This window comes from Leptodactylus fuscus, chromosome 6 (assembly GCF_031893055.1).
Source record: "Leptodactylus fuscus isolate aLepFus1 chromosome 6, aLepFus1.hap2, whole genome shotgun sequence".
NCBI classification, from domain to species: Eukaryota; Metazoa; Chordata; class Amphibia; order Anura; family Leptodactylidae; genus Leptodactylus; species Leptodactylus fuscus.
In genome coordinates this window covers 5,440,060-5,464,771 of record NC_134270.1, presented here as the reverse complement: position 1 = coordinate 5,464,771, position 24,712 = coordinate 5,440,060, and the positions used below count along the sequence as shown (strand labels likewise).

General features: G+C 43.1%; 1 protein-coding gene across 1 annotated transcript; it reads right to left on the bottom strand.

Moving 5' to 3' along the window:
- Positions 1 to 1,485: 1,485 nt before the first annotated feature.
- On the bottom strand, positions 1,486 to 24,314 carry LOC142209234 (tripartite motif-containing protein 16-like protein). Its single transcript, XM_075278162.1, has 6 exons — positions 23,662 to 24,314; positions 9,342 to 9,437; positions 8,312 to 8,545; positions 7,937 to 8,108; positions 7,575 to 7,670; positions 1,486 to 2,875 (listed from the first exon to the last, which is right to left on the bottom strand). The coding sequence occupies exons 1-6, from the start codon at positions 24,175 to 24,177 to the stop codon at positions 2,109 to 2,111; spliced, it is 1,881 nt and encodes a 626-aa protein (XP_075134263.1). The 5' UTR covers positions 24,178 to 24,314; the 3' UTR covers positions 1,486 to 2,108.
- Positions 24,315 to 24,712: the final 398 nt, after the last annotated feature.

The following is a 24,712-nucleotide window of genomic DNA, read 5'->3' as shown; positions in this document are numbered from 1 at the left end:
GTTCTCTCCTTCATCTGCCCCCAGATTCACGTTCCATCTGCACATTAAACTTACCTTCTCCTCCGCTCCCTCGCCGCTCTCTGCCCGCCTCTCTCGCTGACACATATGTGGCTGAAGCGAGGAGCTGAAATCGGGACATACCTCCCTCCAACCGGGACCGTGGGACATGTCACCCAAATCGTGAATGTCCCGCGGAAATCAGGACGGTTGGGAGGTATGGGGTTAATGTCGCCGATCCTTGCGGCCACCGACAGGTAGTATGCAGTTACTCTGGCAGCGCGTGGGCACTGCCATGATCGCCTTTATCACTGGCTCCCGGAGGTTGAGGCGGGTGGTGGCGTCAGGTTGCTATGACAGCTGGGAGCGCTGGTTTTATGCAATGTACTGTATAATACCGGCGCCTCTATTGCAGGCTACGCAGCCTAGGCAGTAATAGAAGCGAAAGACTGACAGGCCGGGGAGCCAGCGCAAGGCTCCCGGGTGTGATAGCAACCTGACGCCGGCCCTGGAGACTTCTCCGGGTGCCGGCGTGGAGAGGGGACATGGCTGCGCCCACGCGCCGATGGAGGAAATGTGTTCAGGGTGAATGTGGTTGTTCCCTGGGGACACTGGCCGGGTCACCGATCTGGGGCAACCCCCCAACCATCGCCCTGTATCCGCTGCACTGACCAGTTATGTGGTGTGTCAGGTGCAGAAGCCTCCTCTTTAGCCATCCACGAGCTGTGCAGGCGGCCTGGGATAGCTGCGGCTCCGGGACCATGTGGGCGGCCGCCATCTTCCTCACTGTGTCCCTGCTGAATCGGCACGCCCACCTTCAGCCCCCAACATATGGTGCCGCAGCCCTGGCTCCAGAGCCCACCCACACCCAGCCATGCACCAATAGGAGTTGCGTGCACAGACCAGCTCTGGAGGAATGCCATCTTGTACAGCAGAGCCCAGAAGGTTCTTTGGAGGGTCACGGTGGCGATTTGGGGTGAGTGACCCACATTTATAGTAGCCTACCCTTCCTTCCTGGGCAATATGTCGGTGTACAAACATCCAAACACACAAACTTTCACCTTTATAATATTAGTAGGATGTCACTTGTATCACTAAGTCCCTGCCGGAGAAAGTCTCCAGTGAGAGGGAGAGAAACGTCACAAATCCGGGAATAAAGACACAAGCGGGAACTTTCATTATTTGGAGGCGCCAGTCCTGATTAGGAGATAGATCTGAGTATAGAAGCTGATTGTCTATTGGGTAAATACAAACCTTTTGCTGATGATGTCAGTGACCCCCTCCCCCATTTGTCAGACAGACATTATACCGCCACCTTGTGGTTCTTCAGACAGATAACATACAGGTGTAATATATTTCCTCTCCACATCTCTCACATTTGTCAGAATAAGATTCTAGAGACTTCTATTTTTTGTGTATTTTATTATAAATAGTAAGATAAGACAAATGTAACACTGTAACCTTGTAGTCAGATGTGTCTGGAGGAAACCATGGCTGTGACGTCCGTGACCTCTGGAAGATGCGTCCGGTGAGCGGTCAGGGAGGGACATGGCAAGTACTGACAGAGTAGTGGGGGTGATGGGGGATGTGGGGCAGTGTTTGGGCGCAGGTAGGGAAGTGGAGATGTCTGGATGTGTGTAATTTGTGGGTGTGTTTAATGCTACATTTGCATATATGTCTGCGCATTATGGATACATGTATTGTGTATAAGTGTGTGTAATGTTTGTATACAATGTGTGTGTAATGTGTAAACTAAGTATGTAGGTGTGTCTTGTGTCTACAGTATGTACTGTGTTTGTCTGTGCGTGTGAGCAATGTATATTGTGTATACAGTGTGTAACGTGTATAAGCAATGTACATGTCCAGAGGGGACAGACAGCTAAATCTTGGATGCAGGTAAAGGATCCTTGGCTCCATCTCTGGTCACATCTTATGCTCCGTCTCCCGTTGTCGGTGCGATGATTGCTTATTATGGGATCTCATACAATCTATTGGGCTTCGATGTTCCTGTGACCTGCAGATTTCCATTTTTGCTCCTAAAGTGTCACCAAAACCTAGATATTACAATGTTCTTCACCAAAAGAAAGTTCCCGACCCTCCGAGACCCAATGCTAAACACTGGTGACCTTAGTGATGGGTGGACCTTCTTCTAACCTTCCATTGGTCTGTAGGGCAGAGGACAGCGTTGTCTTGGTGGTGTCTTCACTGCTATTTGTCTCCACCTTGATGGTCTGAACTGTGGTATTGACCAAGACTTCGGTCTTAGTGGTCGTCATCATGATGGTCTCCTTGGAAGAGACTGGAGACACCTTGGTGTCCACGCTTGGCACAGTTTGGGCCATGTCTTCTGGACTGAGTATGGTCACTGAACTTTCCTTTTTGGGAAGCCAAAAGGCAGCGTAGAGGGGTTCCGAAAACGTGCCCTCAAACCTATGCAGGAGCGTCATGCTGTCCTTCACCCCGTAAAAGGCCACCGTTCCTCTCTGGTAATTGATATAGACTCCGATCCTTGAAAACTTCTCAGTCTTTAGAGGAGTCTCCACGTCGCTGTGCCAGGCAGAAAACTCCTTCCCGTTCCACTTAATGGTCCAGGAGAAATCGTTCCCGGTGATGGTGCTGTTACTCTCCTTCCCCTTCCGGTCTATACATTGGTAGGTCACGCCGATGTAGATGACCTCACCTTTGAACTCAACCTCGAAGTAATGGCGCCCCATATAAAAGCTCTCCTCACTGAGAACCTGTCGCCAGTACTCGAACCGCTCCGGGTGTTCTGGGTAGGATTGTTGCCACGGGGAGGCGTTGTTCACTTTCCGGTTGTTCTGTAGTAGCCGGAGGAAGCAGTGAGCGGTCACCGGGTCCAGGGTCACGTTAGACTTGTCTACAAGAACATGGAATAGGAGTCATTGATATGGTACTGAAGCCAATGGAGTGCGGCTTACAGGGGAGCGGCTGAAAAGGAGGACGCCCCTTATTTACAAGTCCTGCCCCCCTTAGTAATAAAATCTGGACAAAATAGTTTGGCGTAGGTTGACATCTTGTCCGGCAAAATACCAGACTTCCTATGCTGCACCCCTCCGTATATTACACAGGGCCTCATCATACACTACGATGCCCCCTAGGTAATCCTGACACAATATAATGCTCTCTTAGTGGCCCCTACAGGGTATAATGCCCCCCTTGGTGCCCCTACTAGTATAATGCACTTAGTGACCCCCATAGAGTATAATGCCCCCATAATGTCCCTACTACTATAATGCCCCCATAATGCCCCTACTAGTATAATGCCCCCATAATGTCCCTACTACTATAATGCCCCCATAATGTCCCTACTAGTATAATGCCCCCATAATGACCCCACTAGTATAATGCCCCCATAATGTCCTTACTAGTTTAATGCCCCCATAATGCCCCCACTAGTATAATGCCCCCACTAGTATAATGCCCCCATAATGACCCTACTAGTATAATGCCCCCATGATGCCCCTACTAGTATAATGCCCCCACTAGTATAATGCCCCCATAATGCCCCTACTAGTTTAATGCCCCCATAATGACCCTACTAGTATAATACCCCCACTAGTATAATGCCCCCACTAATATAATGCCCCCATAATGCCCGTACTAGTTTAATGCCCCCATAATGCCCCTACTAGTATAATGCCCCCATAATGACCCTACTAGTATAATGCCCCTATAATGCCCCTACTAGTATAATGCCCCATAATGCCCCTACTAGTATAATACCCCCATAATGCCCCTACTAGTATAATGCCCCCATAATGCCCCTACTAGTATAATGCCCCCATAATGCCCCTACTAGTATAATGCCCCCATGATGCCCCTACTAGTATAATGCCCCCACTAGTATAATGCCCCCATAATGCCCCTACTAGTTTAATGCCCCCATAATGCCCCTACTAGTATAATACCCCCACTAGTATAATGCCCCCACTAATATAATGCCCCCATAATGCCCCTACTAGTTTAATGCCCCCATAATGCCCCTACTAGTATAATGCCCCCATAATGACCCTACTAGTATAATGCCCCCATAATGCCCCTACTAGTATAATGCCCCCATAATGCCCCTACTAGTATAATACCCCCATAATGCCCCTACTAGTATAATACCCCATAATGCCCCTACTAGTACAATGCCCCCATAATGCCCCTACTAGTATAATGCCCCCATATTGACCCCACTAGTATAATGCCCCCATAATAACCCCACTAGTATAATACCCCATAATGCCCCTACTAATATAATGCCCCCATAATGCCCCTACTAGTATAATGCCCCCATAATAACCCCACTAGTATAATGCCCCCATAATGCCCCTACTAATATAATGCCCCCATAATGCCCCTACTAGTATAATGCCCCCATAATGACCCTACTAGTATAATGCCCCCATAATGCCCCTACTAGTATAATGCCCCCATAATAACCCCACTAGTATAATGCCCCCATAATGCCCCTACTAATATAATGCCCCCATAATGCCCCTACTAGTATAATGCCCCCATAATGACCCTACTAGTATAATGCCCCCATAATGCCCCTACTAGTATAATGCCCCCATAATAACCCTACTAGTATAATGCCCCCATAATAACCCCACTAGTATAATGCCCCCATAATAACCCCACTAGTATAATGCCCCCATAATGCCCCTACTAATATAATGCCCCCATAATGCCCCTACTAGTATAATGCCCCCATAATGCCCCTACTAGTATAATGCCCCATAATGACCCCACTAGTATAATGCCCCCATAATGCCCCTACTAGTATAATGCCCCATAATGCCCCTACTAGTATAATGCCCCCATAATGCCCCCACTAGTATAATGCCCCCATAATAACCCCACTAGTATAATGCCCCCATAATGCCCCTACTAATATAATGCCCCCATAATGCCCCTACTAGTATAATGCCCCCATAATGCCCCTACTAGTATAATGCCCCATAATGACCCCACTAGTATAATGCCCCCATAATGCCCCTACTAGTATAATGCCCCCATAATGCCCCTACTAGTATAATGCCCCTACTAGTATAATGCCCCCATAATGCCCCCACTAGTATAATGACCCTACTAGTTTAATGCCCCCATAATGCCCCTACTAGTATAATGCCCCCATAATGACCCCACTAGTATAATGCCCCCATAATGACCCCACTAGTATAATGCCCCTACTAGTATAATGCCCCCATAATGACCCCACTAGTATAATGCCCCCATAATGCCCCTACTAGTATAATGCCCCCATAATGCCCCTACTAGTATAATGTTCTCTTAGTGGGGCCCCATGGAGTTTAACGCTCCCTTAGTGCCCCTACTAGTATAATATTCTCTTCCTGGCCCCCACAGAATATGATGCCCCCTTAGTGCCCCTACTACTATAATGTTCTCCTTGCAGCACCCATAGAATATAATTCCCCCTTAGTGCCCCTACTAGTATGCTGCTTTATGATTGGCCCCCATAGAGTATATTGTCTCTACTAGTATAATGGCCCCCTAGTGCCCCTACTAGTATAATGTTCTCTTCCTGGCCCCCACAGAATACGATGCCCCCTTAGTGCCCCTACTAGTATGCTGCTCTCTTAGTTGTCCCCACACAGCATAATGCCCCCTTAATGCCCCAACACAGTATATTGCCCATTAAAACCCCCAACTGAATTTGTTGCCCCCTTGAGCTGCACATTCTGCACAGGAGACCGGCCAGTGGAAGATCCGGGATCCACGTATATAATATTGTCTATTACCGATTGGAATAACCCCAGAGACAGAGGTTGGCACTAAACATAATGCCGCCCCCTTGGCCAGTGCCCAGAACTGCAGCAACTATTAAAGGACAGACCTGGCAAACTGAAGACAGTTGGGGGTTCATGAGCCGGTGCCCCTGACGCCATCTGCAGCATTAAGGTAAGGCCTGTGGTCATGTTCGTGGCATTCAATGAAGAGATTGCAATCTTTGCTTTTGCCCCATGGACTCTACTAAAGGCTGATCGGCAAGGGTGCTAGGCGTCAGACCCCATTGATCTGATCTTAAGGATTCCCAACTTGGAAACCCCTTTAAATGAATAATCCGATCCCTCCCCTCCCCCACCCTCCTTCTTCCTTTGTATGTCCCTCCATTGCAGCTACAGACACCCCCCCCCCCCCGCCTTATCTACGGGCTTAGTTATATTGGGTTTCCCTGTGACAGTCTTGGGTTGCAGTAGTTTTTATGGCGAGTCTATGGAGTGTTTATTCAGTGCTCAGCACTCTCTTATTCCTACATCTCCGCTTTATGAGGTTGTAAAACCAACAGGAAGCGAAGCAGCGAGTCCATTACATATCAATTATCAGAGGTGACGCCACCGCCGCCGCCGTCTCCAGGGGCCTGGTATACGGATAGTGATCCCGGGACAGCCTGACCTACATAGAGCCGGGGATACAGTTACTGCCTGGAAGAACAAGTCCTTGTCTGAACTGCAGTCATGTCTGCGGCCGAGGACTCCGTCTAATGAAAGGGGTCCTAAGGGGTCCCACCAAATCTACCGATCTGTCCCATAATACGGGCATGTCCTAGGGCGTGTCCTAGGGCGTGAACTTGTCTGACGCTTCATTGGGAGGGGCCTGGTTTTCTCAGGGGTGTGAACTTTTCCGTAATAAAATTTGTAACATTTTGAAACAATCCTGGAGAACCTTTATTGGTGGCAGCACATCCGTGGTTCTAGGGGTGTATTCACATGGGCCAGGTGAGTTTGGTTGAAGGCATGTCAAAATGTTATTTTTTTTTTCAAATAAAGTTTTTTATATTTAAAGGGATTCTACCTTTAAAATCAAATTTTTTGTCGGTCACACGTTGGGATAGCCTTAAGAAAGTCTATTCTTCTCCTGCCTTTAGATGTCTTGTCCGCGCCGCCGTTCCTTAGAAATCCTGGTTTTTGCTGGTATGCAAATGAGTTCTCTCGCAGCACTGGGGGCGGGCCCCAACACTCAAACAGCACTGGAGCATCCTCAGTGCTGCGAGAGATCTCTCCGGCGCTGCATCCATCTTCTTCAGGAACGGGTCTTCTTCTGGCGCTGGGGTTCAAACTTCTAGGCCTCGGGCTGAGCTGACTGCGCATGCCCAAGGCCACAAGAAAAATGTCCGCTTACACAGTAAGTAAGCGGCCATTTTCTTGTGGCCGGCGGGCATACACAGTCAGCTCTGCCCGAGGCCTAGAAGTTTGACCCCCAGCGCCGATAGAAGATGCACAGAGAGGCCGTTCCTGAAGAAGACGTAGGCGTCGCTGGAGAGTTCTTTCACAGCATTGGGGATGCCCCTAGTGCTGTTTGAGCGCTGAGGCCCGCCCCCTGTGCTGCGAGAGAACTCATTTGCATACTGATGAAAACTGGGCACAGAGAAGACATCTAAAGGCAGGAGACGACTAGCCGTTCTTAAGGCTATTCCTACGTGTGACCGACAAAAAAATTGATTTTAATAGTAGAACCCCTTTAAGTTTTTACCTGCTTGGCCCCAATTGTTGATGTGATGTTGACCTAATTTGCACTGTCTGAACACTCCCTTGTACGACACTTACATTTCAGAAAGTCTTCTCTGGTTGAGGGGTCCGGCGCGGAGATCTTGTGGCTCTTGGAGACGATTGCAGACACCATGGTCTTTATCCCCACGTCCTCTGCAAAAGAAAAGTGTTAGGGATAACCCCACATTGCCGTCTGTCCTACAAAGCACCCTGTCCATTACACCGAGCTCCTGGACGGATTCCTCTACCTGGTCGCCCTCTTGTTCCTTTTCAAGGTCGTAAACCTGATTTATTTGACTTCCACTTTAACTATTTGCTGACCTACGCTTTGTGGCCGCACCTTGTTTGCCGAGCTCAGGCTCAGGTGATTTACACTGTCTTACTTTTGGATCTGCGCAGCCCCCGCACGAGACACTTACCCTCCTTAGCAAACTCCTTCAGATTTTCGGTGTAGGACGTCTGCAGTTCATGGATCACTTTTGCGGTTGCGTCCTTCACCACCTTCCTGATCCCCGACATCTTGTCTATAAGTCCGATGTAGACGCTTGGGAGGGCGACGTCACTGGTCGCCTTCTTAAATTCACAATATTCCTGCAGAAATGACACGAGGTCCTGTAATGTTAGTCACCTAATTCTAAAAACAGACATCTGCATTGCAAAAAAAATTGCAAAAAATCTTCAGTGAACATGGATTCTAGACTCATCCCCTTTGCCAAATGGATAAAGGTTAGGTGAAGGCCCCCAGGGGATGTGACCACGCGGAGGTGATGACTTCATGTTCTAGCGTCCCCTACCTGAAGGAAGCAGAACTCGCTGGTGTGGTTCGCGATCCCCTCCACTTTGGCTTTGATCTTCTTGAGTTCGTTGCATTGCTGCTCCAGGTGGGTCTTAATACCGATGGATTGGTTGATGGCCGCCCTCTCCCGTTGCTCCAGGAACTCCAGCACTTTGGCGTGCGCCTTCTTGACGGCATCTTGAAGCTCTTCAAATTGGAGATCTGTGGCCCGCTTGGCGTCTGCAACCGAGTTCTGTAATTACAAATGAGAGGCTCTACCAAAATTCACCAATTCAACCAATTTCATCATCAGGGGAAATCGAGAGACCCCCCGAGGAAAAAAGTCTGCAGAGGAAACTGACAAGGGGTGGTCCTGCCCCAAATCGAATTTCAATTGGATGAGCAATCCACAGGACGTCAGTATGTGATCTGCGGGGGTCCGATACCCAGACCCCGCACAGATCAGTGGTCCTAGAAGTCTTTGGTTGCCAGATGGAAGGCGTGGACAGCACAGGAGCAGCAGATCGCTGGAGTCACCAATGCAGTGTCCAGGGCTGCTGCGCTGCTTCTATTACTTCTACTTGTCCACTAGCACCGCCAACAGATCTTCAGTATGAAAATTCAATTTGGGGCTGGAAAACCCCTTTAAGCCAGGGGCTATAAATTAGTGGCCCATCTGCCAGGAAAGCATGATGATCCATGATCTAAGTTGGCACAAATTCTACAGGTTTCAAAAAACATGGCTGCTTTCCTCTAAACCAGCGCCACCTCTTTCCACAGGTTGTGTGTGGTATTACATCTCAGCTTCATTTACATCATCAAGGCTGAGATACAACACCAGACACAGCCCGTATACACATGCGGAGCTCTGTTTAGAAGTAAGCAGTCCTGGTCTTCTCATCTGTACAACCTCTTTAGATATGTCTTCTACTCCCCCCCCCCCCCTTGTTCTGCCAGAGATTTGAATCAGAAATTTGGTAAACGTGGTCGCTTTAGTCTGGTCCTCCGCACTGGTTGCCATTGCTCGCCAAGTCATCTTTGTTGGTTACCTGTATAGACGTGGTGTTTGCCTCCAGCTTGACTATGGCGTTCTCGGCACATTTCAGCTTCCAGTCGTATTCGGTGACGATCTCCTTCACTTCTACCTGAAGGTGCAAAAGAGGAAATGTGACAATACGAAGACGCAACAGAGTAACAAATTATAAAACAAGTGCAACAGTTTTTTTTATTAAAAACAAGTCTCCATTTGCCTTCTGCAGCCGGTGTGCGTCCTCATACGTTGCAGGCTGCTCAGTGCCCTCAGAGTGCAATCCATCAAACAAGCTATAGGGGGCCTCCGCCTGTACTCTGCCCGAACACATTATGAGTGATGTCAGCTTACTCATAAGAGGCGCGGCCCTGGTCAAGCTTACTGACAGCTTTTATACTGAATGGGACTGAGCAGCCTGCAATGTATGAAATACATACAAGCTCCAGAACATCAGACCCATTGGCACAAACAAAAATATAATGAAAACTAAAATGTTCTCTGGTCCTTAAGCCCCAAAATAACCAAACATTTAAGGTTAAAGTCAGAGGTCATAGGAGCGACCCCTGTAATATCGCAGAATGTTCCGGCCCGGCCCATGCACCAATGTGATCAGCGGCATCGAGCAGCGTCACATATCACCAGGGCGCCCGGGTATTGTTTACAGGAAACAAGCGACAATCTGCTCTCACCCGAACCTCAGCCCAACCTGGGATCATGACTAATACAATGTATCAAGGAGTTGTCACACTCCGGAATATTCAGGCAGGATTTGCATCTGGGTGTTGATTCCCTTAAAGTGACAACGTTATAATCATTGGTGGGCCATGTGCAAAGATTACATAACCTCCCCCCCCATCACCAACGCCTAGAAATACCCCACCTGTACAAATTATACTGCCCCCTCAATGGTCCCCAAATAGTATAATGCCACACAGAATAATGGCTCCCGAGAGGCCCTATAATATATGCCCCCTATAATATACTCCATACTGACATGTCCCAGGTGCAGACCCACAGGACAGCGACACATCAAATGTAGGACTGTCCTGCTGCCAAAGGGGGGGCCGCACTACCATAGAGCCCGCTAACAAGTGCACCGATGGTCCTATAGATAAAGCCGCCCTGCACATAATGAGTAAACCTGGACAGAAGAGGAATCGTAGAGGGAAATATACAGTCCTATGAAAAAGTTTGGGCACCCCTATTAATCTTAATCATTTTTAGTTCTAAATATTTTGGTGTTTGCAACAGCCATTTCAGTTTGATATATCTAATAACTGATGGACACAGTAATATTTCAGGATTGAAATGAGGTTTATTGTACTAACAGAAAATGCGCAATATGCATTAAACCAAAATTTGACCGGTGCAAAAATATGGGCACCTCAACAGAAAAGTGACATTAATATTTAGTACATCCTCCTTTTGCAAAGATAACAGCCTCTAGTCGCTTCCTGTAGCTTTTAATCAGTTCCTGGATCCTGGATGAAGGGATTTTGGACCATTTCTTTCTACAAAACAATTCAAGTTCAGTTAAGTTTGATGGTCGCCGAACATGGACAGCCCGCTCTCAAATGATCTGAAAACAAAGATTGTTCAACATAGTTGTTCAGGGGAAGGATACAAAACGTTGTCTCAGAGATTTAACCTGTCAGTTTCCACTGTGAGGAACATAGTAAGGAAATGGAAGACCACAGGGACAGTTCTTGTTAAGCCCAGAAGTGGCAGGCCAAGAAAAATATCAGAAAGGCAGAGAAGAAGAATGGTGAGAAGAGTCAAGGACAATCCACAGACCACCTCCAAAGAGCTGCAGCATCATCTTGCTGCAGATGGTGTCACTGTGCATCGGTAACAATACAGCGAACTTTGCACAAATAGAAGCTGTATGGGAGAGTGATGAGAAAGAAGCCGTTTCTGCACGTACGCCACAAATAGAGTTGCCTGAGGTATGAAAAAGCACATTTGGAGAAGCCAGCTTCATTTTGGAAACAAAGATTGAGTTGTTTGGTTATAAAAAAAGGCGTTATGCATGGCGTCCAAAAAGAAACAGCATTCCAAGAAAAACACATGCTACCCACTGTAAAATTTGGTGGAGGTTCCATCATGCTTTGGGGCTGTGTGGCCAATGCCGGCATCGGGAATCTTGGTAAAGTTGAGGGTCGCATGGATTCCACTCAGTATCAGCAGATTCTTGAGAATAATGTTCAAGAATCAGTGACGAAGTTGAAGTTACGCCGGGGATGGATATTTCAGCAAGACAATGATCCAAAACACCGCTCCAAATCCTCAGGCATTCATGCAGAGGAACAATTACAATGTTCTGGAATGGCCATCCCAGTCCCCAGACCTGAATATCATTGACCATCTGTGGGATGATTTGACGCGGGCTGTCCATGCTCGGCCACCATCTAACTTAACTGAACTTGAATTGTTTGTCCAAAATCCCTTTATCCAGGATCCAGGAACTGATTAAAAGCTACAGGAAGCGACTAGAGGCTGTTATCTTTCCAAAAGGAGGATCTACTAAATATTAATGTCACTTTTCTGTTGAGGTGCCCATACTTTTGCACCGGTCAAATTTTGGTTTAATGCATATTGCCCATTTTCTGTTAGTACAATAAACCTCATTTCAATCCTGAAATATTACTGTGTCCATCAGTTATTAGATATATCAAACTGAAATGGCTGCTGCAAACACCAAAATATTTAGAACTAAAAATGATTAAGATTAATAGGGGTGCCCAAACTTTTTCATAGGACTGTATATATATATATATATATATATATATATATATCTCCCAAAACACCCGCCCCACCCACCCCCACCCCCACCTCCCCATATAGCAGTCACCAACGAAGAGGAAGATGAGACTCCATGGACTGTTATAACCGAACCCCCCCCCCCATACCCACCACCCACCCAACCCAACTCCCCCCCCACCCACCCACTTTACTAGCTTTGGCAATGCCAAATACCTATTCGGACGTGCCAATAAAGCATTTTTTGATTTGATTTGATTTATATACAGTCACCCAACATACAGCGCACAGTGACAGGATGGTATAGGTGACAGAGCTCTGAGTGTAACGTATATTATATAATAGGGATTAGTCAGAGACTAACTGTGCACTCATATGTAATGTGTAAGGCAGAGCGTAAGACTGAGGTCAGTTATATAAAGAAAGAGACAAAGATTCTACTGACTACATAAGACCAGACTCTTCAAATCAAATCAAATCAAAAAAGCTTTATTGGCACGTCCGAATAGATATTTGGCATTGCCAAAGCTAGTAGAGTGGGGGGGGGGGAGAGTTGGACTCGGGTGGGTGAGTGGTGGGGGTGGTGTGGGTGGTTTGGGGTATAACTGTCCATGGAGTCTCATCTTCCTCTTCGTTGGTGACTGCTATATGGGGAGGTGGGGTGGGGTGGGGTGGGGTGGGGCGGGTGTATTGGGATAAATATAACAGTCCATGGAGTCTCATCTTCCTCTTATTTGGTGACAGCTGGACACGTATTGGGCAGCGATCTCCACAGTGGCCTCTTATCCATATTGTTATATTATAGTAGTTATATTCTTATACATAGGGGGCAGTATTATAGTAGTTATATTCTTGTACATAGGAGGTAGTATTATAGTAGTTATATTCTTGTATATAGGAGTAGTATTATAGTAGTTATATTCTTGTACATAGGAGTAGTATTATAGTAGTTATATTCTTGTACATAGGAGGTAGTATTATAGTAGTTATATTCTTGTACATAGGAGGTAGTATTATAGTAGTTATATTCTTGTACATAGGAGGTAGTATTATAGTAGTTATATTCTTGTACATAGGAGGTAGTATTATAGCAGTTATATTCTTGTACATAGGAGTAGTATTATAGTAGTTATATTCTTGTACATAGGAGGTAGTATTATAGTAGTTATATTCTTGTACATAGGAGCAGTATTATAGTAGTTATATTCTTGTACATAGGAGTAGTATTATAGTAGTTATATTCTTGTACATAGGAGTAGTATTATAGTAGTTATATTCTTGTACATAGGAGGTAGTATTATAGTAGTTATATTCTTGTACATAGGAGTAGTATTATAGTAGTTATATTCTTGTACATAGGAGCAGTATTATAGTAGTTATATTCTTGTACATAGGAGGTAGTATTATAGTAGTTATATTCTTGTACATAGGAGTAGTATTATAGTAGTTATATTCTTGTACATAGGAGCAGTATTATAGTAGTTATATTCTTGTACATAGGAGCAGTATTATATTAGTTATATTCTTGTACATAGGAGTAGTATTATAGTAGTTATATTCTTGTACATAGGAGCAGTATTATAGTAGTTATATTCTTGTACATAGGAGCAGTATTATATTAGTTATATTCTTGTACATAGGAGTAGTATTATAGTAGTTATATTCTTGTACATAGGAGTAGTATTATAGTAGTTATATATATGTACATAGGAGGTAGTATTATAGTAGTTATATTCTTGTACATAGGAGTAGTATTATAGTAGTTATATTCTTGTACATAGGAGGTAGTATTATAGTAGTTATATTCTTGTACATAGGAGTAGTATTATAGTAGTTATATTCTTGTACATAGGAGTAGTATTATAGTAGTTATATTCTTGTACATAGGAGGCAGTATTATAGTAGTTATATTTGTGTACATAGGAGCAGTATTATAGTAGTTATATTCTTGTACATAGGGGTAGTATTATAGTAGTTATATTCTTGTACATAGGAGTAGTATTATAGTAGTTATATTCTTGTACATAGGAGGTAGTATTATAGTAGTTATATTCTTGTACATAGGCATAGTATTATAGTAGTTATATTCTTGTACATAGGGGTAGTATTATAGTAGTTGTATTCTTGTACATAGCAGTAGTATTATAGTAGTTATATTCTTGTACATAGGAGTAGTATTATAGTAGTTATATTCATGTACATAGGAGTAGTATTATAGTAGTTATATTCTTGTACATAGGAGTAGTATTATAGTAGTTATATTCTTGTACATAGGAGGTAGTATTATAGTAGTTATATTCTTGTACATAGGCATAGTATTATAGTAGTTATATTCTTGTACATAGGGGTAGTATTATAGTAGTTATATTCTTGTACATAGGAGGTAGTATTATGGTAGTTATATTCTTGTACATAGGAGCAGTATTATAGTAGTTATATTCTTGTACATAGCAGTAGTATTATAGTAGTTATATTCTTGTACATAGGAGTAGTATTATAGTAGTTATATTCTTGTACATAGGAGGTAGTATTATAGTAGTTATATTCTTGTACATAGGAGTAGTATTATAGTAGTTATATTCTTGTATATAGGAGCAGTATTATAGTAGTTATATTCTTGTACATAGGAGCAGAATTATAGTAGTTATATTCTTGTACATAGGAGGCAGTATTAGGGTGCATGCACACTACGTAACGCCGGGCGTGTATGAGAGCCGTACACGCCGGCGTTACAGCAGGGCTGCCGAACACTTCCCATTCACTTCAATGGGAGCGCTCGTAAACGCCGCTGTTACGAGCGCTCCCATTGAAGTGAATGGGAAGTGTTCGGCAGTCTGCTGTAATGCCGGCGTGTACGGCTGTGATACACGCCCGGCGTTACTCAGTGTGCATGCACCCTTATAGTAGTTATATTCTTGTACATAGGAGGTAGTATTATAGTAGTTATATCCTTGTACATAGGAGGTAGTATTATAGTAGTTATATTCTTGTACATAGGAGTAATATTATAGTAGTTATATTCTTATACATAGGAGCAGTATTATAGTAGTTATATTCTTGTACATAGTAGGTAGTATTATAGTAGTTATATTCTTGTACATAGGAGTAGTATTATAGTAGTTATATTCTTGTACATAGAGCAGTATTATAGTAGTTATATTCTTGTACATTGGAGCAGTATTATAGTAGTTATATTCTTGTACATAGGAGGTAGTATTACAGTAGTTATATTCTTGTACATAGGAGTAGTATTATAGTAGTTATATTCTTGTACATAGGAGTAGTATTATAGTAGTTATATTCTTGTATATAGGAGGTAGTATTATAGTAGTTATATTCTTGTATATAGGAGGTAGTATTATAGTAGTTATATTCTTGTACATAGGAGTAGTATTATAGTAGTTATATTCTTGTATATAGGAGCAGTATTATAGTAGTTATATTCTTGTATATAGGAGCAGTATTATAGTAGTTATATTCTTGTACATAGGAGCAGTATTATAGTATTATAGCACCGACATAGAGACAATAAAGAGAATAGAGCATGCGGTCACTACAATGGCCACAACAGCAATGCACATAAACCAATACCTGGCCACACTGCAACCAACCAAGAACCCAGCCCGTCCTCTGCAGGACAGCTCATTACAAGGTTTACACACTGAAGATGAAATCACTAACTATCAGTAGTTGGAACATACAAGGGCTGAACGCCTCAGCCTTTGGATCTAAATCAAAAGATCCAGACTTCATAGACAGACTAAAAAACATAGACATTCAAATCCTCCTAGAGACATGGACCCGGGCAGATGACGAGTCCCTAACACCCATGGGCTACAAGGAATTCTCAGTGCCCGCCCAGAAAAATAAGACCACCAAACATGGCCTCCACTCAGGAGGCATACTAATATGGTACAAGGAGGAGCTCAAAGAACACGTAAAAGCTACCAAAGGTGGAACTAATCACATATGGATAAAAATAAGCAGCTCCATCCTCAGCGGCCAGCAGGACATCTATCTCTGTGCAGTATATATGCCCCCACCAGGGTCCCCCTACCACCACCCCGACACTTACGAGGTCCTACAAAGGGAAGCCGTCCACTTCCAACCCAAAGGCAGAGTACTAATATGCGGAGACCTGAATGCAAGGACAGGCACAGAGATAGACTACCTGCCTCCTGACGACAACCCACATACGCACGGTAGTGAGATCCACCACACAGACAAGAAGAAACAGCCAAGACAGAATTGTCAACAAGAGTGGGAGACAACTGCTGAACATGTGCCGAAGCCTAGGACTGTACATAATAAATGGACGTACCACAGGCGATCCCAGAGGACGCTTCACACTAAACTCTCAAGTGGGCAACAGCGTGGTGGACTATGCCATTACAGACGCAGACCTGTCAGACATTGAAGACTTCACAATCGCACCTGACTCCCATCTATCAGACCACAACCAGATCCTACTATACATGAGAACCATGAACAAAACACCCACACATGAGCCCCAACAGTCCGGCCTCTACAACCTACCAAGACATTTCAAATGGGCCAACCACCAGGCCATAGAATATAGCAACGCAACCAACCGACCCGAAATCAAGAAACTGTTCACAAACTTCCATACAAACACCTATCAGCCAGACCAACAGGGAGTCACCGGAGCTGTGAAGGATCTCAAGTACATCCTACAGACCACAGCAGAACTAGCAGGCCTGAAACCAACCAAACCCATAAGACAAACCAACAAACAGTCCCACAAATGGTTCGACAGCGACTGCAAAGCACTACGCCATACCCTAAGAACAGCCTCCAACCAAAAACACAGGGACCCCAACAACAAGGAGGTGAGGAAAGCCTACAGCAATCTATGCAAGCAATACAAGGGCATCCTCAGAGAGAAGAAACAGAGATACCTCTCCCACAAAATTGAGCAACTAGAGGACTCCCTCCAGGACAGCTCATTCTGGGAGACCTGGCACCACATGGGCACAAAGCCCAAGAAAAACTCTCTCCACATCCAAAATGGCAATATCTGGCTCAACTACTTCAGAGGTCTCTACAAAAACATCCCAGAAGAAGAACTAACTCCAGAACAGCAACAGATAATCACCAAACTGAGGGACATGGAGAAAGTCATCAAAGACTTCCAGAACCCTCTGGACTCGTCAATCACCATAAAAGATATACAGGAAAGAATTGCCGTGCTGAAAGGCAAAAAGGCCAGTGGCCCTGATGGCATCCTACCAGAGATGATCAAATACAGCTCTCCAGCAATACACGCGGCACTGGCAAAGCTATTCACCCTCGTGCTCAATGCTGGACACTTCCCCGAAGACTGGAACAAAGGGCTCATAACCCCCATCTACAAGAATGGGGACCAATATGACCCCAACAACTACAGAGGGATCTGCGTCAGCAGCACGCTAGGGAAACTGTTCAACAGCATCATCAATAACAGAATCCTCACCTTCCTCACACAACACGGGGTCCTCAGCAAGAGCCAAGCAGGGTTCATGCCAAACCACCGCACCACAGACCATATCTACACCCTGCACAGCCTCATCAAGACGCACGTCCACAACACCAGAAGAGGCAAGATATTCGCCTGCTTCGTGGACTTTAAGAAGGCGTTTGATTCAGTATGGCACCCAGGCCTACTTCTAAAACTCCTAGAGAGTGGAATAGGAGGAAGAACGTACGACGTCATCAAGAGCTCCTACACCGGAAACCAGTGCAGTGTGAAGGTGAATGGGAAAAGGACAGCATACTTCCAACAGGCCCGAGGGGTCAGACAAGGCTGTAGCCTGAGCCCAACGCTCTTCAACATCTATATCAATGAACTGGCTACAGCCCTGGAGGCCTCATCAACCCCAGGCCTCACCCTGAACAATCGAGAGGTGAAGTTCCTGCTGTACGCCGACGACCTCCTACTCCTGGCCCCCACCGAGAAAGACCTCCAAGAAAGCCTGTCAGTGCTGGAAAAATTCAGCACCACATGGGCCCTACCCATCAACCAGAAGAAGACCAAAATCATGGTATTCCAGAAGAAGGGCCACAATAAAGCCTCCACCACCTCACAATTCACACTGAACGGCTCCACACTGGAGAAAACCAACAGCTACACCTACCTGGGGCTGGAGCTCAGCCAATCAGGAAGCTTCAAAGCAGCAATAGAAACCCTGAAAGCAAAAGCCTGCAGAACCTTCTACGCCATCAGAAGACAACTGTACCACCTCAAACCACCGGTGAGGGTCTGGATGAAGATATTTGACGCAGTCATCTCCCCGATCCTTCTCTATGGCAGTGAGGTTTGGGGCCCAGCCACCTACCCAGACCAGTCAAGGTGGGATTCCAGCCCAACAGAGAACTTCCACCTGGAGTTCTGCAAATACCTGCTACATGTCCATCGCAACACCTCCAACATGGCCTGCAGGGCAGAGCTAGGCAGACTCCCCCTATGGCTCACCATACAGAAGAGGGCGCTAGCTTTCCAGGCACACATCCAGGGGAGCGACTCCTACCACCACCAAGCATGGCTAAGCCACCTGAGCAAACCAGACACTCACCAACCAAACAGCAGCCAACCACCAAACCAAAAACTCCAACAGATGATAACCAAGGCCGAAATAAAGGCGACCACAGAGGCAAACAGAGAGCGGTACATTGAAGAATGGAGAAACGAAATAAATAACTCCAAGAAACTCACCGTGTACCAATCCCTACAAAGGGACTACACCATGGCCACCTACCTGGAGAGAATACGCCACCCCAAGCACAGACAGACCCTGAGCCGATACAGACTGAGCGCCCACAACCTAGAGATAGAGACGGGGCGATAGAGGCAGACGTACAAGCCATGGGAGAAGAGACTGTGCCAGCACTGTGACCAGGGGGCCCTAGAAGACCAGACCCACTTCCTGCTACACTGCACCAAATACTCAGCTGTGAGGGCCGTCTACTACCAAAGACTCTCTGCCCACATCCCAGACTTCATATCTGCAGACGAGAAGAGGAAACTCTACATCCTACTGGGAGAAGAAGAGGCCACTGTGGAAATCGCTGCCCAATACGTGTCCAGCTGTCACCAAACCAGAGGAAGATGAGACTCCATGGACTGTTATATTTATCCCAATACACCCACCCCACCCACCCCCACCCCCACCTCCCCATATAGCAGTCACCAACGAAGAGGAAGATGAGACTCCATGGACTGTTATAACCGAACCCCCCCCCCCCCATACCCACCACCCACCCACCACCCACCCAACCCAACTCCCCCACCCACCCACCCACTTTACTAGCTTTGGCAATGCCAAATACCTATTCGGACGTGCCAATAAAGCATTTTTTGATTTGATTTGATTTGATTAGTAGTTATATTCTTGTACATAGGAGTAGTATTATAGTAGTTATATTCTTGTACATAGGAGCAGTATTATAGTAGTTATATTCTTGTACATAGAGGACAGTATTATAGTAGATATATTCTTGTACATAGGAGGTAGTATTATAGTAGTTATATTCTTGTACATAGGTGTAGTATTATAGTAGATATATTCTTGTACATAGGAGGTAGTATTATAGTAGTTATATTCTTGTACATAGGAGGTAGTATTATAGTAGTTATATTCTTGTACATAGGAGTAGTATTATAGTAGTTATATTCTTGTACATAGGAGTAGTATTATAGTAGTTATATTCTTGTACATAGGAGTAGTATTATAGTAGTTATATTCTTGTACATAGGAGTAGTATTATAGTAGTTATATTCTTGTACATAGGAGGTAGTATTATAGTAGTTATATTCTTGTACATAGGAGTAGTATTATAGTAGTTATATTCTTGTACATAGGAGTAGTATTATAGTAGTTATATTCTTGTACATAGGAGTAGTATTATAGTAGTTATATTCTTGTACATAGGAGTAGTATTATAGTAGTTATATTCTTGTACATAGGAGGTAGTATTATAGTAGTTATATTCTTGTACATAGGAGGTAGTATTATAGTAGATATATTCTTGTACATAGGAGGTAGTATTATAGTAGTTATATTCTTGTACATAGGAGTAGTATTATAGTAGTTATATTCTTGTACATAGGAGTAGTATTATAGAAGTTATATTCTTGTACATAGGAGTAGTATTATAGTAGTTATATTCTTGTACATAGGAGGTAGTATTATAGTAGTTATATATATGTACATAGGAGGTAGTATTATAGTAGTTATATTCTTGTACATAGGAGTAGTATTATAGTAGTTATATTCTTGTACATAGGAGTAGTATTATAGAAGTTATATTCTTGTACATAGGAGGTAGTATTATAGTAGTTATATTCTTGTACATAGGGGCAGTATTATGGTGGTTATATTCTTGTACATAGGAGGTAGTATTATAGTAGTTATATTCTTGTACATAGGAGTAGTATTATAGTAGTTATATTCTTGTACATAGGAGGTAGTATTATAGTAGTTATATATATGTACATAGGAGGTAGTATTATAGTAGTTATATTCTTGTACATAGGAGTAGTATTATAGTAGTTATATTCTTGTACATAGGAGTAGTATTATAGTAGTTATATTCTTGTACATAAGAGGTAGTATTATAGTAGTTATATTCTTGTACATAGGAGTAGTATTATAGTAGTTATATTCTTGTACATAGGGGTAGTATTATAGTAGTTATATTCTTGTACATAGGAGTAGTATTATAGTAGTTATATTCTTGTACATAAGAGGTAGTATTATAGTAGTTATATTCTTGTACATAGGAGTAGTATTATAGTAGTTATATTCTTGTACATAGGAGGTAGTATTATAGTAGTTATATTCTTGTACATAGGAGGTAGTATTATAGCAGTTATATTCTTGTACATAGGAGTAGTATTATAGTAGTTATATTCTTGTACATAGGAGTAGTATTATAGTAGTTATATTCTTGTACATAGGAGTAGTATTATAGTAGTTATATTCTTGTACATAGGAGTAGTATTATAGCAGTTATATTCTTGTACATAGGAGTAGTATTATAGTAGTTATATTCTTGTACATAGGAGTAGTATTATAGCAGTTATATTCTTGTACATAGGAGTAGTATTATAGTAGTTATATTCTTGTACATAGGAGTAGTATTATAGTAGTTATATTCTTGTACATAGGAGTAGTATTATAGTAGTTATACTCTTGTACATAGGAGCAGTATTATAGTAGTTATATTCTTGTACATAGGAGTAGTATTATAGTAGTTATATTCTTGTACATAGGAGTAGTATTATAGTAGTTATATTCTTGTACATAGGAGTATTATTATAGTAGTTATATTCTTGTACATAGGAGTAGTATTATAGTAGATATATTCTTGTACATAGGAGCAGTATTATAGTAGTTATATTCTTGTACATAGGAGGAGTATTATAGTAGTTATATTCTTGTACATAGGAGTAGTATTATAGTAGATATATTCTTGTATATAGGAGCAGTATTATAGTAGTTATATTCTTGTACATAGGAGGAGTATTATAGTAGTTATATTCTTGTACATAGGAGTAGTATTATAGTAGTTATATTCTTGTACATAGGAGGAGTATTATAGTAGTTATATTCTTGTACATAGGAGTAGTATTATAGTAGTTATATTCTTGTACATAGGAGGTAGTATTATAGTAGTTATATTCTTGTACATAGGAGCTGTATTATAGTAGTTATATTCTTGTACATAGGAGTAGTATTATAGTAGTTATATTCTTGTACATAGGAGTAGTATTATAGTAGTTATATTCTTGTACATAGGAGCAGTATTATAGTAGTTATATTCTTGTACATAGGAGCAGTATTATAGTAGTTATATTCTTGTACATAGGAGTATTATTATAGTAGTTATATTCTTGTACATAGGAGTAGTATTATAGTAGATATATTCTTGTACATAGGAGCAGTATTATAGTAGTTATATTCTTGTACATAGGAGCAGTATTATAGTAGTTATATTCTTGTACATAGGAGTAGTATTATAGTAGTTATATTCTTGTACATAGGAGTAGTATTATAGTAGTTATATTCTTGTACATAGGAGTAGTATTATAGTAGTTATATTCTTGTACATAGGAGTAGTATTATAGTAGTTATATTCTTGTACATAGGAGGTAGTATTACAGTAGTTATATTCTTGTACATAGGAGTAGTATTATAGTAGTTATATTCTTGTACATAGGAGTAGTATTATAGTAGTTATATTCTTGTACATAGGAGTAGTATTATAGTAGTTATATTCTTGTACATAGGAGTAGTATTATAGTAGTTATATTCTTGTACATAGGAGCAGTATTATAGTAGTTATATTCTTGGAAAAAGATATAAAGTAGCTCACCCTTGTCGTCCTTTATGGTATCAAGATTGGTGCACGACCCTATTCTCCTTGACTCACTGGAGTGGATTTGTGCAAAATAGTTTCTTCAAAACCACAGCTTTGATGTAAGGGTCCACAACTCAGAACTTTTTTTAAAACAACTTCTTTATTTCATCTTCTTAAAAAATCAGTTCGCCACCTTAGGCTGAGGCACACATTCATAGACAACACATAGTGAAGACAAAATAGACACTGGACATTGTGAGTTTAAAAGTCGCTATGAAACTGACGCGTTTCGGAACGTCCAAAGCGTTCCTTATTCATAGTGAAACTAGCCTGAGGCTAGTTCCTTATTCATAGCGACTTTTAAACTCACAATGTCCAGTGTCTATTTTGTCTTCACTATGTGTTGTCTATGAATGTGTTCCTCAGCCTAAGGTGGCGAACTGATTTTTTAAGAAGATGAAATAAAGAAGTTGTTTTAAAAAAAGTTCTGAGTTGCGGACCCTTACATCAAAGCTGCGGTTTTGAAGAAACTATTTTGTAGTTATTATCTTGTACATAGGAGTAGTATTATAGTATTTTATGTTACACTTACTGGGTTTGCACTTATAGTCATTATTAGCAGTGGTTTCCTTATGAACAAGTGGGATCATGTCGGGGTGTAGTCTCTATGACACATCCTGTATACACTTGCTCAGTCATCCATAAATTTCAGGATATCTTGACTACAGACTTTAGAACTATGACAAGTAGCTAATAAGTAAGTTGATATAAATATTCCATATACTACAGATATTTGAACAATATCTACAATGTTTCTTATACTTGATACAACTCCTTGTGTCTTATACGTTGATTATTTGTTACATTGATAGTGACCCGGGCCGATTATTTCCAGACATTATTGCAGGTCTCAGTTATTGGCCACTTATTAGACTTTGATAATCATTCTATTAACGTGATATCTTTAGTGATGTCATCATACGGATGCAGTGACATCACTAGGCCGCTGCTCTGTGAACTTAGCACCCTCAGGGGCATGTAAAGAATGCGGCGTGCTTGTTCCCGGGCGCTAGAGAGGAATCTGCAATATGACAACTATGGATGATATTTCTCTTGCTAGACAAGTTCTTACAAGGAAAGCTTACGAAGTAAAAAAGAAAGGTCAGAGTCAGACGATGTGTACAGTTACTTAACAGCATGGCGGTGTGTTTGGGTCTTACCTCCACCTGCTTCCTGGCATTCCCGCATGGTATTGGGTTGTGGTCTTTGTGGTCCCCCGTGGCGCACTCCTCACATATACACATCAGATCTTCCTTACAGAACCACTGTAGAGGTTTACCATGGACACTGCAGGATCTCAAGGCGGCGTCATTGACAGGGGGCACCAGCTGGTGGGAGTGCAGCTTGGGGTTGTCCATGTGGGGCCGGAGATGAGTGCCGCAGTAATTGACCATGCATGTAAGGCAGGTCTTCACAGCCTTGACCTTGGTCTCCACGCAGAAGTCACACCAGACCTCATCACCCGCAGACTCCTCACTTTTCTCCTTGGAAGGATCTTCTGCTCTTATTGTGTCTCCAGCTGCAAAACCGGTGACTGTCAATGGTCCCAGCTCTGCTATGGAGTGGCTTTTAGTGGTCTTGGCCACTTTGTCCTCTTCGTCGTGCCCCATGGATGAGATTTCTCCACAGCTCTGGCATCTGGAGGCTGACTTGGAATTGCTTTCTGTGTCGGCCATGTTCAAGAAGCGACCAGCTCGCGTCGATAACTTTTCTGCCTTCTGCACAGCCGAATATCAGGTTTACAGAGGGCCACACCTGACTGAGTAACCGAGCCAGAGGCGTTTAACTGCTCGTGTGCCAGACAAGGCCGAGCGGATTGTTCCTCCTTCTCGCAAGTCCTGCTTTAACAAAGTGGATTGCAAAAACAAGGACGTGGACAATGCTGAAGTCATCGGAGCTGCACTCGGAAGTTTGTTCTCAGTGTTTGCAGATTGCAGAGATATTCATGCCGGGTGACCTGTAATAACATTGAAACATTCCCAAAATGAAAGGGGTCGTCCATATTATGCCAATGAAGCTCAAGCACTGCACAGTGAGAAGTCCTGACCTTTGTAATATATTGTAGCTTTCGGTTCCTCCTGTGCTGGAAATCTTCTGGATCTTATCACCGATGAGAGGTGGAAACATTTGTATCCAGTGCAGGCAATCTTTACAATCTGAATACAGACCTAGCTTTCCTGTCTGGGAGTTTGTTACAATGTATTACTGGAT

Bases quoted from the DNA above. Each gene is read 5' to 3' on its own strand.
- LOC142209234 (XM_075278162.1), bottom strand. From the start codon at position 24,177: ATGGCCGACACAGAAAGCAATTCCAAGTCAGCCTCCAGATGCCAGAGC. The intron at 7,671-7,936 runs GTAAGTGTCTCG...TTTCTTTTGCAG, and splicing joins GAAGGAGTTTGCTAAGGAGG to AGGACGTGGGGATAAAGACC. The intron at 2,876-7,574 runs GTAAGTGTCGTA...ATGTTCTTGTAG, and splicing joins CAGAGAAGACTTTCTGAAAT to ACAAGTCTAACGTGACCCTG.